At 44.9% G+C, this 17,493-nt stretch overlaps 1 protein-coding gene across 1 annotated transcript in view; it reads right to left on the bottom strand.

Moving 5' to 3' along the window:
• The window catches only part of MEGF11 (multiple EGF like domains 11), a 268,042-nt gene that overhangs the window by 172,782 nt on the left and 77,767 nt on the right, over positions 1-17,493 (bottom strand). Inside the window, 2 exon segments of the mRNA XM_032699606.1 lie at positions 14,642-14,742; positions 16,246-16,347. Coding sequence (XP_032555497.1) covers positions 14,642-14,742; positions 16,246-16,347 — 203 coding nt within the window.

Below are 17,493 nucleotides of genomic sequence, written 5' to 3'. Positions count from 1 at the left end.
ATGGTTTCCTGGATAACTCTTCCAATGAAGTGGGATAATAGTTCTTTGCATTGCCTAATGCCTATTTCTGTGGTCATCACTCAGGATACATCCATTACTTTATCACCTTGGAAAGCACTTTCATGCAAGGTTTAGTAACTTTCAAGGATGAAAAGATCTCAGAGCCTGCTCAGGCTTTGAGGAATTCATTGTTTCAGAGCATGGCAACCCCTCTTTTTCATCTTCCCATGAAAGTACCAGAGAAAAAATACAAACCCAAGGAGATCAATGTGAGCAAAGGAAAGATGAGACTGATGCAGAGCAGGCAACAGCAATGGGTCACAAGATCAGCTTCTTTTCCTGTAGGTGCAATTCCACCCCTTTTTTTGCAGATTTGGAATGAGAGACTCTGCATCAATGCAATCAGAACAGGATCAATGGTCTTTCTTGTCACCTGGGCCATGGGGAGTGTTTGCCCATGGCCTCAGGGAGGTACTGATCTGCTCCAGGGTGTGTTATCCTCACTCCTGACACCCAGGCAGAGCTCAGGGATTAGGCCAAGCCAGAAATGACTTGTGAATGTCTGAAGTAAAAGAATTGTGGAGACACATTTTGAGGATTTTTGTCTTGTCCCAGGAGCAGAATCTGACACATGTCAGTGCCATCATTGACAGAACACCAGTAAATCCCTGTATCAATCTGCTGGGAGGTGAAGATTTGTTAATAAGCATAAAATCTGTGGTGGTTTAGTTTACCTTTCTATCAGCAGATAAATGGCAACCTGGGGTTCTGATGACTAACGAGGTGAACACAGGGCCTCCCACATTCCTGTCATAACTGAGTGTCCCAGGCTTGTGACATGGGCTAGTTTACAGGTCCAGGAATAATTCCAGCCACATACCAGTGATTCAGACTCTCAGGGCCCTCCCAGAAGGAATGGCCACAGTTTAGTGGTCACTGGAGGAGCTGGCACTGACGAGAATCTTGTTCAGTCCATGTTCCAATCTACTGCTGTGGACCTTTCCCTAGGGAGGGGACAGGGAAGTAAACTGTGCCAGGGGAAGGGCAGGGCAGGGAAGAGACTTTTTCTACAAGCTCTGAGAAATGCAAGACTGGTGGAGCACAGTTTGGAATCCCAGTCAGGTTGGTTCTGAGGAACAGCTGAGCTGGAGCAGCACATCCCTGAGACAGGAACAGCACTGCACGAGTGACCACGGAACAGTGACAGCAACAGAGGAGAAGGTCAGAGCTGCAAGAGGAGAGGTCATGGGAATCACACATTTAACAGACTCTTTGTGGCATTTTGATGCCCCATTAGTTTCATCTGCTGTGGTGGAGAGAGGGGATGGGAGACAGTGCTGAGCAGTTAATGATGTCTGAGGGTGTTACAACAAACTCAGAGAGCAGGGCTGGCTCAGGGGGCTGGGCCACGCTGCACCTTCAGCTGGGAGAGTAACAAGAGCTCTGAAGGACTGCAGAGCACAGAAGGGGATGGTGGGAAGGCATTCTGAGCACTCGAGAGCATCTGCCCTGCAAAATGGACAGTTACAGGGCTGGGAAAAGCAACACTAATCCCTCAGCCTGGAGATAAAGTCCCAGCCCAGCTCTGGCAAGAGCAATGTGTGCAAAGGCAGGTGGGAGTTGGGTTTAAGAACCAGGCAAATCCTGCAGGAAAGACAAAGCCTCTGCCTAAGGCCTGATCTCAACAGCCTCATGACTGAAGTCACACTAAGGGGAGGCCTCAGCCCAAGGGCAGGGATGTCAGTCCACACAGGGATCCTGCTCACCCTCAGTGCTCCCGAGGGATGAGGAGTCACAAAACCTGCGCTCTGTGGGGCAAAGAGAGAAATTCCTCCTTCAGGTGAAATCCTGACCACTCCAAGGGAAGTCACACTCCCAAATCACTTAGCAATTTTTAAGGCTCAGTCCTTCTCACTGCCATCACAGAAAGTGAATCTGAGCTCCCAGAGAACTCACTGGGGATCCTCTAAATATTGATAATTGTTGATCTCTTAAGGCCTGGAACTGATTTTATTCATTTTCTGCCACTGCTTCAACTAGAAATAATCATTGCATCCTGCCATGTTGAGAGGGAAGGGTTATGCTGAGATCAATTCTGCTGATCAATGTTCTAATGTGATATTATTCTGTGGGATAATTTCAGCATTTCAGTTTTTCTGGTAAACGATTTCCCATTGCCTCACTGCCAGGTTCAAAACAATCATTAGCACCAGTTCAAACTGTTAATGAGGTTAAGGGAGATCCTGAATCAGCAGAGCAGGATCTATGACCCAGGAAAGCTTTTCCCCTCCTGTGTCCTCTGTCTACTCCTTCCACTTTGGTAAATCGACCAACTCTTTCCAGCAATTTGCAGAAAATACATTTTCACTGGTTAATTTTCCACTGGAACTTGATTCATCCAACCAACAAACTCAATGACAATTTGCCTGCAAATTGTGCTTTATGTGGCACCTTTAGAAAGGGCAGCACGATCTCTTTCTAGGTAATGCAGAAATATCAACATCTCCTCTTGGCACTGTCTTTCATTCTCTCAGTACAGGGCCCAGCAGACCTCACTCCACCAAAACTAAACACAGTCAAACAGGATTTGCCTGCAGGAAGCTCCAGGTTTTTTGAGAAGAGAAGAGGGAAGAAGCCATTCTCCTGTGCCAAAACCAGAGGAAGTTCTTCCCAATCATTCTGTTCTTAAGGGGATTTTTTGTTGTTGTTGTTGCCTGGGGGAATGAAAGTCTTGACAGGCTGGGAATAGAGAAGGTCCCTGGTCCTTTCAGCTTTGCTGCCAACACGCGGAGCAGCAGCCAGACCTACCAGAAGAAGATCAAGTACAGCCTGAGCTACCAAACCACCTGTGAGGGCAGGTGGTATCAAACCACACTCCAGAGATTGCTGGGAATGCCTGTTCTCCACTCCAGGGATCTTTGGAGTTGGAGCTCCCCTGGGAGTTGTAGGAATTGAGCTGCCAGGGGTGAAGGACAGAGTTAGGAACTGGCTACAAGTGGTAAATCAGAAGCAAACATTTCCACCTCAAAAAGACTGGAGGGACATCCACTGCCCTGCAGGTGAGGAAGGTGAGAACTGAGTGACAGATGGACAGGGCAGAGCTGGGGCAGGACTGTGGGAAGCTCCTCAGCTGGGGGAAGGCATTTCCAGCCCAGTGAGCCTCTCTACAGGAATTTCTCTGGTACATCCCTATGCTTTGCTTCATGGCACAGCCACCTCTGCTTTCTTGCTGTGACTGCAGCACTCACAGAGCCCAGCAATTTACAGGTTCCAACCCTGGCTGAGCAGCTGTTTGATTTAAGCAGAGATAGAGGGAGAACAGAGGATAATGCCAAAGAAAATCAGAAAAAAACCCCATTTATTGTTTGAAACATTTGTATCTGTAAACCACCTCAAAATCACAGCACTTGCTTATTTTGCTACAGGTTCCACACTCAGGGCATTGAGAGCATTTCTTTGTGTACATATTCCATCATATTGCTGTTCCAGTGAAATATTTATTTCTGCATCTGGTAGCCCTGCTACATGTCCGTGGTGCTCTGATTACTGACTTGCCCTGAACTGTGGATCTCATGCCAAGAAAATTCTATTTTCTGACAGTAAATGACACAGCTCCACTGCTGATTGATTTTCATAGGTACAGAGTATGTGCTGTGTGATAGAGTGAGGATGGGGGCATCCAAAATGTTGTTTCTAAAAGATCAAAAGTAGACAGATGAAGCCATCTGGGCTGCAGGACACTTCTGGTTATCTTTGCTGAGCAATGCAACTCTTAATAAAACTAAATTACACCGATTCTCCCAGAAAACTTTTAGTCCTGCAGCAAATTGAGTAAACGATTGATGTCTCAAACAAAATCTTTCTTCATTCCTATTCCAAAATTCATCCAGTCAATCTGACAACAATCCTTTCTTTGTTTCTCACCAAAATAGGATGAATATGGACAACTTTCTAAAGGCAAAGCTGTCCTTGAGGCCAGGCACGGGCCCCAGAGGGCCAACACATCTCAGATTTCATTTCAAATCAAGATGCAAGTGAAGGTCACCCCCATGAAACCAAGGACAGGCTCTGTTTGAAGAGCACGTTCATGTCTAAGCTGCACCGGCGGTGCTGGGGATGGAATATTGAAATGCAGGCTCCCTTCCCTTTTCTCCCATTTCAAAAGGAACCACAGCAACGTGTTTCAGAGCAGCTTTCTGAAAAGAACTGCAAAAAAGACAACACAGGAAGCAATTTTTTATATAATTACGGGGCTGATTCTCATTTAAACTTTCTGTCACCGACTTCAGATTGCAGAAGTTCAGCTGATTTAGGATCAAGCCCAATTTCTTGATTTCTAATGTCTAGAGAAACTTTCTGCTAATGACATGTGGTAAAAGATCCTTTCCAATTGCTGGGATCCACACTGTGGCCTGCAGATAAAAGCTGGGAGCTGGAAACAAGACCTTTTCCCCACGTTCCCAGAAGCTCTTGATGATGCCATCTCTTTATGACAAGGGAAATGGGACACAGCATCTGCAGTGCTTGCTCAAAAGATCATTCTGGATTATTTCAGTAATGCCTTTAAATGGAATTCTATTTAAACTGGGTGTTTCCTAAAACGTGACACCTGGGAATGCAAGTGTGTGACAGCAAATCCCAAGGTCTACACTGAGCACCAGGTTTAATTTCTTTACAAGCCTCCTTATAACATGTTTCATTTATGGTTTTTTGCTTTTAATCAGAGAAAATCTCCTTATTTGACTCAATTTACATACTTACAGTGTAAGCTTTTCCAAGTAAGGCCATTTTCTAGTGGTTTTGCACATGGATTTCAGGGCATTACAGTGAGAAAAGTAAATTGTAGTATTCAGAAAGGAAAAAAATCTAGATAAAAAGAAGGAAAGCTTTGGGATTAAATAGATTGAAAATACCTCTTGACTTACTGCATCAGAGAAAGTGAGGTTTCCAAAAGTGAAACCTATGTTAGAAATACTGAGCTTAAGATAAATTATTCAAAAATGTTTTGTGATCAAATCTGCAATGGACTGAAGCTGCATGAAAAATTTCCCTGGGGAGCCTTAAAAACCCTTTATTAAAATGGAAACTATGTGCAAGAATACCCAAATCTGAAGTGGAAAGCTATAATCCTGTAACAGAGAGAAAAAAAAAAGGAACGTCTGGATAAACAGGTTCTAAAGGAAGGATCCATGGCTGGTTAGGAGAGCTCTGACCCTGAGAATGAAGTATTAACAGATGCTTTTCCAGCCAACATCACCTTCTGTCACTGAGAACAATCAGGGAACCACAAGGAGCACTGATGTACCCACTGACTCTACTGCAAACACATTTCCATGGTGGGCACTCTGGGAATCTTCAGTTCACTCCTACCACCCATTTTACCCTCTCACATTCTTTCTTTCCCTTGCCCTGTGAAGATTTCCTGCAGATTCCCTTCCCTGTCTCCCAATCCACTGAAGTGACTCCTGCCAATGCTCAGGAAGGTGCTTTGCCATGTAAAGCTCCAGGAGTTGGGACATCCACAGGAAAGCACAGCTCAGTGTGCCAGAGAGCAGGGAGAGATGGGATATTGGGAAGGAATTCTTCCCTGGGAGGGTGGGGAGGCCCTGACACAGGTTGTCCAGAGCAGCTGTGGCTGCCCCATCCCTGGAAGTGTCCAAGGCCAGGTTGGAGCAACCTGGGATGGTGGAAGGTGTCCTTGCCCATGGCAGGGGGTGGGACTGGATGGGCTTTAAGATCCCTTCCCACCCAAACCTTTGAGATTGTATGAGCTCAATCTGCAGATCACTTATTATTGTTGGGGTGTGAACACTCCTTAGAAATGGTTTGTATCCACAGTTCTCAGCCAAGGTGAGAGGTTAGGTTCAATAGGAAGAAGTTGCTTCTTTTCTAAAGTCCCACAGTGATCTGCTGCACAATTTGACATCTTAATATTTTCACACTTTGCTCTAAATGATTTATGCTTCAGAGTTGTAAGTACCTTATATTTTAACATGTGATTGCTTTCTACGAATTTTCAGGACTTCTTTCCTAACAGGTCCTGTCTGTTTGCATTAAGCCACAGAGTAACTGGCTGATTTTTATAGGCTCTCACATCTTCCTCAGAAATGGATGCAGCTGCACAAGCAATTGGAAATCCATGGAATAATTTATCCTACCACGAGACACGGAGTACATGCCACACAAAACCAAGTTAATTTGGAACAAAGGGAATGACAACCTCTCTGAATTCCCAGCCAGTAAAGCCACAACCAGGTATCACCCAGCATTTGAGAAACCGGCATCAATAAACACAATGTTTTAACAGAATCATGGAATCACAGATTCTGGAAGGGAACCACAGGGATTGTTGGAGTCCAACTCCTGGCCCTGCACAGGATCACACCACGTGCCTGGAATGGTATTTCGTACACCAGGCTCACGTGGCATTCCCAGTGTGAATTCCATCAGTATTGTTAAGAGAGGGAGTGCTGAAAGGATGGGATAATTACAGACAAGCGTTCCAAAAGTTCCCAGAAAAGAAATGTACATTCTGCACAGGAAGATGCTGAAAGCACTGAACACTTTGGGCCAAATTCCACCTGCCAAAGGCTTCCAGCCACTCTCATTCCTGCGCCGGAGGAGCTGGGGAGCAGCTGAGCTGGAAGTAAATGCGCCCAGGTAGCCAAGAGCCTCCTCCTGCCTGCACAGGTTGACGGATTTTGGGCATCCAGGGCCGTGCTATAAATGGCTGTGAGAGCTGAGGGGGCAGAGCAAGGCCCACAAACCCCCAGCCAGCCCTGCCAGCTCCTGCCAGCACCGGCTCAGCCTTTCCAAGGCTCGGAACTGAGGGAAAAACATTTGCAAAGAGTGGCTCGCTCCAGCTTCCCAAGCACTCCCCTGCCACCACTGAAACTAAGAGGTGGAAAGACAAAAAAAAACCCATCAGGAGATTTCACGAGGATCATATTGATGAGTGTTTTATTAACTGCAGTGTGGCTGGATGGCCTGGGCTGGAGTTCATTTTCCTGGTATTCCAGCTCCTGCTGAGCAGTGTGTGCACATCATTGAGGCTTTCTCTGCTCCTCACCTTGATCCACAGGTTTGCCTTCTTTTACACTCCTTTCCTCCTCTCCCATGCCAGCAGGCAAAGGGAACAGCAGTGTGGGTCTGTGAGTGAGCAGGCATTGGGGTTAACCCATGCCCTGTGCTATGCCATCATTCTGCTGCAGGCACTTCAGACGTTCTGGGGGTGATTCTGATTCATCTTTATTCACATTTTCAACCTGTAAGATGCCTAGAAATGAGGAAGGGGGTGACTGGAGCTTACACCTGGCACAGGTTGCAGTAGCTCTTTTTTCCCAGTCAAGAAGGAACCTGCCTCATAATGGAACCCTCCCAGACACCCAGAGCAAATGTGTGAACTGGGGAGGGGAACACCCAGCCAGAGGAACACAGAAAAGAAGCAGAAAAAGATGCTGCCTCGGATTTTGTACGTATATCAGAAGCTCTTTCTAAAGGTCATCTCGATTTAAGTAACTTCTTTTCCTCTCTTCAGCTCTGTCTCATTTTCTCCTGGGCTTTAAAACTTCTTTAGAGCACAAGAGAAATAAATCTATCAATGGGAGAAGGATGTAAAGGAGTGGTTAAGAAAGCAATTTGGGGGTTGGAACAAGCTGATCTTTAAGGTCCCTTCCAACCCAAACCATTCTATGATTCTCACTTCCATTTTAAATGTGTTTAATTTCACATATCTGTCTTCTTTCTGCCCCTATTGATTCAATAAGTTAACCCAGCTCACCACATGCCTGGACTACTCATGGACTAAAACTCTTTTGGAGGGAAAGATCTTGTGGAATTTTGTGTTTCCGTAATTGTACAAATGGCAAATGGCCTGTATGTCCTCAAAAACAGTCTTCTGTGGGATGCACAGGGCCTTGTTTTCACCAGGCAGTGGATCCCAGCAGATCAGAAGGATTGAGCCCCAAAGCCATCATGGAACAGCACCAGTGCCCTCCAGGCCACAGGAGATCAGGGCAGGAACCACCCTGAGGGGCATCCCAGCAGCAGGAGGGTTTGCAAGGGCACTGGGACATGAAAGGAGATGTGGAAGTGAGGATGAAGGGACTGAAGATGCCCAGCCAGACCTGGTGGATCTGACTCACAGCAGCTGGGCCCAGCCTGACTTTGCCAGGAGTGGGCAAATTAATGGAGCGAACCTTGCATGGCTCTCCTTGAATTCAACATCTATGGTTCTTGGGCCTTTTTTTCTGACCCTGATGAAGCTTCCAGCCATCCAGGCCATTAGCAGGAATACTGTGAGTACTCTGGATCCAGGGCCTCCTTCTGTGTCTACATTCCCAGTGTGCTTTTATACTGATCCAACTGACACTGCCCAAAGCAGCCAGAAAAGCTTTTTTCTGCTACACTAGGAACAGTCTAAATCTTTTTCCAACTATAATGCCTGCATAATTTTTCCTCTGATATTTATTAAGCCCCCTGAGACATTATATAGCTTCAGCATACCCTCCTTTTTGACTTTGTGCTATTTTCATTCCTTTTTACGAATATTTTGTTTCTCCTCCTTCTCCTGCACTTGCTTCCAGGAGTCCTTCCCTTATTTCACTCCTGCTCCTCACCAGCATCTTTGCAAACCCATCAGCACCCAAACACTGCTGCAAATATAAAATGAGGGATGGGAGATGAGAACTGGCTGCTTCACCTTCCCATCAAAGAGGGCTCTGCAGTATCTTTAGGCTGAATATTCACCCGGTGGCTTCACTTAGTGCCACAAAATGAAGTGACCTGCTTTTCAGAGGGTCCCCCTCTCCCTGCCCACACACACCTGCCTTCCAAAATGCTCAGCATGAGCAAGCAAAAGTCTGTTCCTGCTCAGTTTCCCACTGGAACACGGGATCCAAATAATTTTCCCCATGTTCTTCACTGGGAAAAGATGTATGGAGTCATCTCTGGGACACAGAAAAGGAGACATTTCAAAGCTGGCATTTTGATTCTATAATTAATAACTATAGGAAGAATGGCCTTCCACACCATTTTCCTGCTCTCATACATCCCAAATCAGACAGAGAAAAAGGATGTCCCCTGATAGGAAGTATCTGTGTCCTGCTACAGCATTTCCCTTCATTTTAGGTTGCATTATTGATGTACAGAACTCTGTACTTGAATAATGGAACAGTGAGGCTCTCACAGAAAGCACCAGCACCAGCTTTAATGTGTCTATAAAGATAAGAAAAATGTATTTCCAAAGTCCAGCAGCTTTCAAACAATGTATTTTCAAGTTCCAGGAACGCTCACCACGAGGAATTCAGAACTGAGGCGAGAAGTGCAGGGGGACAACGTTCCTTCTAAAATGTTAATGAGCTGCTGCCTTATAAAGTGAAAATAACCAACAAATCTGACACATGGACAAACATTATGAATATTCAGGAAGTTGCAGCCCCTGATTCAACGTTTTCTAGGAGTGTACAAGTTTTGCACTGATCACAGGAGCCATTATTTTTCCTTCCATCAGGAGCACACTCGGCTGGGGTCGGTGTGGTGCTGCAGCATATGCATGGAATTGCAGGGACTGTAATTCATCCAGATGGCAGGAAGCTCTGGAATTGTTACTCCTATGGTACAGATGTTTAACAATCCAGCCATATGGCTCCAATAAGGCAGCCTTGTCAAAGATTACAAAAACTCCACTAGACACACAGCCCTGTAAATGGGAGTGCAGTCCTGAGGTAGGAATGTTCATATGGCTGCACTATAAAAGGATCCATCACACTGGGAAGTTGGCATGGCTATTGGAATTACAGAATTTAGGAAACATTATTTAAAATCCTGAAAACAATCCGGTCCCAGATTTGCATAATTCCCTCCAGTCAGCTACTAAAAGCACATTCCTCATTTGGTTTTGAAATTCATTAAAGGTGAGCTTAAAAAATGGGTAAATAAATACATCCAAACAGAATAAATATATACAAACAGAATTAATATATCCAAGCATAATTAATATATACCAACATACTAATGCCCCCAACCCCTGGCCTGAGTGAAACACCTCTGTAGGTGACACAGATTCAACCAGTGGGACCAACAATTCCTCTGCAAAAGGATTTGTCAAAGTCAAGGGGCCCTGCTGGTGCTTGTGGCAACTGTGATGTGGAAAGCTGAGTGTTGAGAAACAATCTGAGATCAATAACAACTTGGCCAAGAGAGGAAAGAACCATGAAATGGTCAATCCATAACTCTACTGGATTTTGGCAGGTTTGAATGACAGACAAATGGCAGCAAATCAGATTGTTAAATCACTAATCCTGTCATTATTGCATCCTGTCACATTGCATAGATTTAGACATTAGAAAAAGAGTGTAAGGTAGGAAAGTGGAAAAAAAAAACACTTTAAAGCTCAAATAGCCCAAGTTTGTGTTTTGTGGCTGGGTTTTTCTGCCCCGGGTCAGCTGTCAGGAGCTGCTGTTTGCAGCCCCAGCTGATGCTCAGGTCTCTGACCCTTTGTTACCCAGAAGAAACATCCCTTCTGTATAAATCTGTTGTGCAAGAATCAGATGAAAATGGACAGACTGAACAAAGCCTTGGTCTCTCAGACAAAGATGCCTCCACTTAGCACACAGGGCATCTTTCCACCTGACATATTCTTAAAGGTAACTATTCAATTACCATCTCCTCACAGGGTAAAAAGCATGGAAAAGCCATGGAATATTCCTTTTTTCTTTTTTTTTTTTCTGAGCAGCACAGTATTCAGAGATGTTTTATCTACCACAGATACTAATCTAGGCAATATAATTTTAAAACATCCTTACGAAAAACCTTGAAGGGCACTTGAACCCTGTGGTTGTTTAAAAAAAGATTTTCTGCAGTTTATGCATTTGCTCTGCCAAAAGCTTACCTTAGCATACAAAGTACAGTAAATCATCCCTGCTCTGATTTACTGCCCACACTGGGCTGTTTGTTTGCAGGGACAGCTCAGGGAAAAGCTCTGTCGAGTCTAAGAACATTCAGAGAAGGGGAATCGTTTTGCAAAGCTCCCACTGTGGCAACAACCTTTTCTAAGAGATCAGGGGAGGGGAGAAAAATGCAGATGTGCATTTGCAGCATTTTTCAGGTGGGTTTTTTTTCAGTACCACTGCAACCCAAAAATATTCCAAGCCCTTTGGAGGCACAACTTCATACCCCAAAACTGTTTAGCCTCAGTGCTAAAGGGCTGGCCAAGAGAAATTATTGGACTTTGGGCCTGAATTCCACATTTTACGGGGCAGGAGAATACACAGATCTCAAAAAGGCAAAGGAGACAGCAGAGAAGTGGCAGAGAAAGAAGCTCTGGGTCAACTTGGTTATTTAGAACTGAGCATAGATTTTATTAGACCTAATCCATTTGGTAAGTCCCAACAGGAGGACAAAGATAAAGCCATATATCTGACATTCCTTTAAAAATGAGTAAATGAGAAGGGAAGAGATCAAAACAGTAGCTGAAAGCCTTCACTCCTGCTTTAAAACCCAAGAAACAGTCATTAATAGAGATTTAAACTCAGCCTTCTCTAGTCTAAACATGTCACTGTTAATTACAAAGCTATTTAACTTTTGCGAGAAATAAAGACTGCTATTAATGAAAGAAGAACCAATTAGCCTTTAATCTACACACTGTTTTTTAATCAAACTTTCTTTTGATCATCAGGCTCACTGCAGGATGTTTCCCTCCTCCCCATGTTGTCGTGGCTTCCAAGGTTGCTAATGGAAGAGATTTTAAAGGGCTGCCTGATGGGGAGAACCTTCTCTGCAGGGCTGGAGCTTCCCTTCCCTCCCTTCCTGCCAGGGACAGCACAGCAAAGTGGAATTCTGTGTCCTGACTCCTCTTGGAGCAGCTGGAAGTAAAGGAGCAGCACTGAATGTGTCTGGAGGAACGTGGGATGGGAGAACAAGGAAACAGTAGAAAATACCAGAGTAAAGAAAAGAACTGGGAAAGGGAAGGAAAAAGGCAAAAGTAGGGAGGTGCCTCCAGGAATGAAAATGGAATTCAGTGCAGACTGCAAAGAATGATGAATGAGAGAATTTGCTTGTTGGCACGGGAATGTATTGTGGCAAAACAAAACAAAACAAATGGGATCAGGGCTCCGTGTGTTCCAAACAAATGGGGTGACACAAAAAGGATCCCATCAGCTAAATATTGCTGTGCCTCCAAACTGCTGCTTGTGGGGTCAGAGAGTTTCAAGGAGGTTTTCTGTTTGTTTTGGGGTGGGTTTTTTTTTTTGCTCTGTGGTATCAGAACAATGAGACCAAGTCTCTGGGATCCATCACGATGGAGAACTTCTCCCTTGACACCATTTCTCCCTCAGCTGCACTTGCTGCTCCCATCTGCAGGCAGGAGAGATGGAGGATGTCCCTGGGGCAGGAACTGTGCAGTGCTGACCATGCAGATAATGAAACACAAGGCCCTGAGTGGTGCACATGTAAACAGCAGAGAAAATGTCACTATTATCTGCTCTGTGTCAAACATGAAGCTCCTGCTCTGCCCAGATACCTCCTGCCTGCTCTGCATTAGCAAATCTTTGGTGTCTGCTGCTCTTTCTCCACCACAGAAAGACAAAATTTACCTGGCAGCAGCAGAACACTGACTATTAATACCAACAGTAAAAAAAAAAAACCACTTTAAAATAAACATTAATGCCCTCAAATAATCAGAATCCTCAAGTAACAAACCTCTGCAGTGATTTATTGTTGCAAGCAGTATGGTAATTAAAAAATAAAAAAAAAAAATAGAAATCAATAGATGGCAGAGAGAAAAGTCATAATAAACATGCTCTGTGCCAGACAGGGTTCTGAGTCACGGAATTCTAAACTGTTATTAATAAAAGTACGTGGAACAACTGCTGAAATGGTATTGACACCTAAGTATTTAGAGCTAAGTACATACTCAACACAGGGAGGATTTCACCAAAGACAATGGGTTACTATAGATGTTTTTCAGGACTTGAGTAACAGCACTTTGCACTTCAAAAGAGCAAATTATTACTCTTTCTGTAAAATAATTCCAGTGCCTTATCTCAAAAGGCTGGTGATTTTTCACAGTCCAAAGCCCCTTTAATGTAACTGTTTGGCATAAAGGTCATTTAAAATGAGATCAGGGTCCATCCATGTTTTTGAGCTGCTCATATATTACAATGTAAGTCCAACACAGGAACTCAGATAAAAACATCAACAGATATAGAAAGAAGCAGCTGCAAAGCACAAGGTCAAAATATTTAAACATAGTTGTATCATTTTCATATTTAAATTATTCTATGGCATTCTAAATCTGACAATAAAAACTGGATTCTGACGCTGATCAAAACCCCTTTGTGTTTTTCTTGTGTTATAATCCCACAACACAAGATCTGGACAAGAAAACCCAGCTCCACTCTCCTTTTGAGCAAAGTGTGGCACATGCAGAACACTCAGAAAGCTGCAACACTGAAAACATGTGGCATTTTTAACTAACAGACTAATTGCTGAAAGATCCATTTGGATTTCTGTCCCCCTCAAACTGGCCTAACATGCCCCAGAGCTTTTTATTTAACTCACACAGGGTAGCTGAGAAAAAGATCTTTGGAGGTTTGAGAAGCTTTAAAAAGTTAAATTATTGACAGGAACCATGTAAAACCAGTGAGATTTTAACTGTTCTTACCTGAGCAAGAAGTTTCAAAGGTAAGAGGCAGAAACTTTACACTGCTGCTGCTTAAACTGTGCCATAGTTTATTCCTCAGTGTTCTCAGTTCCCCTAATTTAACATTAGTGAATGCTTGCATTAATTACTCCCCAAAGTAAGCTCAGGTTCAGGAAAGCACTGAGGAACTTCATTAACTCCCTCCCCAATGATTTCAGCAAAATCTTACTCAGGCACTTCAAATGCATGTACCTGAGATGACCTGAAATGTTGGGGATCTGCAATTCTGACTGAAACCAGGGGGACCTGGAGGGTCTGAAAATCAGCCCTTAACAGAATCACAGAATCAACTGGGCTGGAAAACTCCTCTGAGGTCATCAAGTCCAACCTTTGACCCAACACCACCTTGTCACCCAGACCATGGCACTGATGCCTCATCCAGTCTGTCCTTAAACACCTCCAGGGATGGTGACTCCACCCCCTCCCTGGGCAGCCCATTCCAATGGCTGATCATTCCCTCTGTAAAGAATTTCTTCCTGATGTCCAACCTAAACCTCCCCTGGCACATCTCAAGACTGTGCCCTTGTGTCCTACTGCTGGTTCCTGGGAGCAGAGACTGACCCCCACCTGGCTCCCCCCTCCTTCAGGGAGTTGCAGAGAGTGAAGAGGTCTCCCCTGAGCCACCTCCTCTCCAGGCTGAGCCCCCCCAGCTCCCTCAGCTGCTCCTCACAGCACTTGTGCTCCAGTCCCTTCCCCAGCCTCGTTGCTCTCCTCTGGACCTGCTCCAGCCCCTCCATGTCCTTCCTGAACTGAGGGCCCAGAACTGGGCACAGCACTCCAGGGGGGGCCTCACCAGCGCTGAGTCCAGGGGCAGAATCACCTCCCTGCTCCTGCTGCCACACTGTTGCTGCTGCAGGCCAGGATGGCAGTAATACACCCTCAATTTGCCCCCAGCCCCCCCCGGTCCCCGTGGCTGTGCCCTCAGGGCTCTGTACATACGGATGCAGTAGTCCCCGCTCTCGTAGTAGCCCGGGCAGCACTGGGATCTCCGCCGGTACATCGTCCTCAGCCCCCTCCGATAGGCGGTTTTATAACTGATCCTAAATCACAGGACACAAAGCCATTTGACACCACTGAAAATCGATGCCTCCCCTCACAATTATATTTGTGTTAAATTATGGTAAGGAGAGCATCCGATAATTATTTTTTAACGCGCCAAGGCCTTTGATATTAAAAGCCACGATAATAAAAGGAATCGATGCTTGTTTGGAAACTTGAAATATAACTTGTGTTATGAACACGGTGCTCGTGACACTCAATCACTGGAGCCCTTCCTAGGGCTGCTGCTTCCTTAAAACATTTCCCCAGTCCTACTGAAAGGGCAAGGAGCTTCCTGAAGAATAAATGATTTATTTCTGCACGTCAGCCAGGTCAGCTCTCATCGATGGAATGAACGGGATCTCCTGCAGAGACCACTGTGGCAGGTGCTACAACAAAATCACCACGGTGGGAACTGCTCTCAGGACACACCTTGGCAAGTTAACCCCAAGTGATTTGTTCCTGCTTGCCAACCCTTCCAAGGAACTCGGGCCTTGTAAGGTGACATTATAGTCCCAGCTCAGTATTTAAAGCTCCTTTCCCCCACCACAACGCTGCAGTCCCCAGAAATTAAAAGGTGTGAAGCATTCTGTAGGTTTTCCACGCTGATTCACAGCATTAGCAGTGATCCCGCATTACAAAAGTTATATTTAAACTGCATATTTTACAGCAAACATTTCAAAACAGCTTTGCTCCTGTTAGTTTATGGAAATTACCTAAATTGAACAAAGCCTATTGTCCCCCATGTTAGATAAACTGATGGAATTCACTCTGCTGCATTCCAATCTGTACAATGCCCCAGAAAGTTCTGCAGCCTTGTTCAGTTTTAAACACTGTAACACAGAAGCTCCAAGCCCACAGTCAGTGGGAAGATGCTGAAGAGCCCATTTGCAACTGAATGCATGAAAGTTGGGACCAACTGGCTTCCAAAACTCCCTTGAAATATTAGTGCATGTTTATCAGGATACTTTGGAATCAGAATGGATGTAACACTGATATCCTGCAGCCTCAGAAAAAAATATCTCTTTGGTATCATTCTTCAGCCAGTGCTAGAAATGGATCCATCCTCATTTTAGCTGATTTTCAGTGCAGATTTGGGTGCAGTATTTCAGATGTGGATCCCTTTTTAATTACCACTAATCCTCAAATGCCTGATCCTTCACAGTTCAGGAGGTGCAGTGAAATTCCCCCCGCAAACCTGGACATACACTGACCACTTGGAAAAGAGAGTTTGGTCAGGTGATAAACACTTCCAATCCCTTGGCAGGGCCAGTGGCAAGGAGAAATACTCCTGGGTGGCCCCAGGAGGGACTGACTACCACTGATTTCACCCAAATTTCATGCACAAATCTCTTTGGAATTCTAAACACCCTGCACTGAACCCCATCTTTCTGTACGTATGGAGTAGAGTACCACAGACATTTGGATAAATAAGAGGGATGTGAGGAGATAAAAAGGGGCAAAATGACTCTCCAATGTCTGAATTTCTGGGGATCAGCTCTTACCTGTGTCTGGTGCACTTGAACCAGTTGAGGATGTCTGTGCATCGTGTGTAATAGATCTGGTCAAAGGGGTGAGCATAAGACTCCTGCACTGTCACAGCATAGCTGGAAAAGGACACAGAAAGAAAGTTTCAGTGCCCTGGATATGCTGCTCACCAAGCTTCAGGAGGAAAAATAACTACATCAATAATCTTAGAAACTTTGGTCGTTATCAAAGAGCACAAAAGGGCTTCCTTCAACTACAGCTCTTCCTGAAAAGTTTGGAAGTGGAAACTGGTATCAATAGGAGCAATGAAACTAGTTTCTTTCCCCTTTTGGAAAAGAAACAAATGTTACTAAAATTCATGGAAGTTTAGAAAGTGAAAAGTGCATTTGGTTAATTTATTAGTGCAAATTTTCAAAGAGAGGAAACCACCATGTTTTTAGAATGTCTCAGTTGCCTTCCTGCCTGGAAGTTAATTTTTTCTTGTGTTCCCCACAGCAATAAGGGCTCACATTCCCTCAGCACTCTGCCAGCAGGATGGGATGCTCCCACTTCATTTTGTGATGAAGCAGCACCATTACTTCAAATATTGGGTTCACCCATCAAATAAAATGATCAGCAAAAAGCAGAAGAGTGTTCATTTTTGTGCTGCACAAATTTAAGCCTTTTAATTTGTAGCAGAAATAACCTCAGAATTACCTGCAAACTGCCACGAGAGGTGTCTAGATTTGGAACACTGGGACAGAGGGTTGGAATGGGATCACCTCCCCTTGTGCAAATGAAGGGATATAGAGGAAAAACTGGGCAATTTGACTGGAAATGACAGAGCTCCAACAACACTAAGAACTCAGCAACCTCCACCCCAAAACACCAGTCAGTCATGCAACAAGTTCCATGCTAATTCCTGTGATTGTACTGGCAGTGTTTGGGCCTCTCAAGTGACCCAGGAACCCAAACCTCCTGGAGCTGTGTCAGTCCTTCCAGAGCCTTGTTCTGCCCCACAGGGAGGGTGTGCCCTGCCCAGGGCACTCACGTGCCAGGGGCTGACCTGCCAACAAGCCCCAATTTATCAGGGCCCCAATGGACACTGAAATCCTGCCAGGCAGGGCCAGGACCCAGGAATCAGATCCTCATTATACTGATTGTCTTAATCCTCCAAGTGATTTCCTTCTCCTCTGCTGATGTGGTTAAACCCTGTGAGGCTGCACACAAAACATTTGCTTGGAGGGTCTGATTGGCTTGAAATCGAAGATTGGGCTGTTCCTGCC

The sequence above is a fragment of the Chiroxiphia lanceolata genome, chromosome 12, assembly GCF_009829145.1.
Source record: "Chiroxiphia lanceolata isolate bChiLan1 chromosome 12, bChiLan1.pri, whole genome shotgun sequence".
Classification (NCBI taxonomy): Eukaryota; Metazoa; Chordata; class Aves; order Passeriformes; family Pipridae; genus Chiroxiphia; species Chiroxiphia lanceolata.
The sequence above is the reverse complement of the archived record's forward strand: the minus strand, read 5'-3'. Positions and strand labels throughout refer to the sequence as shown.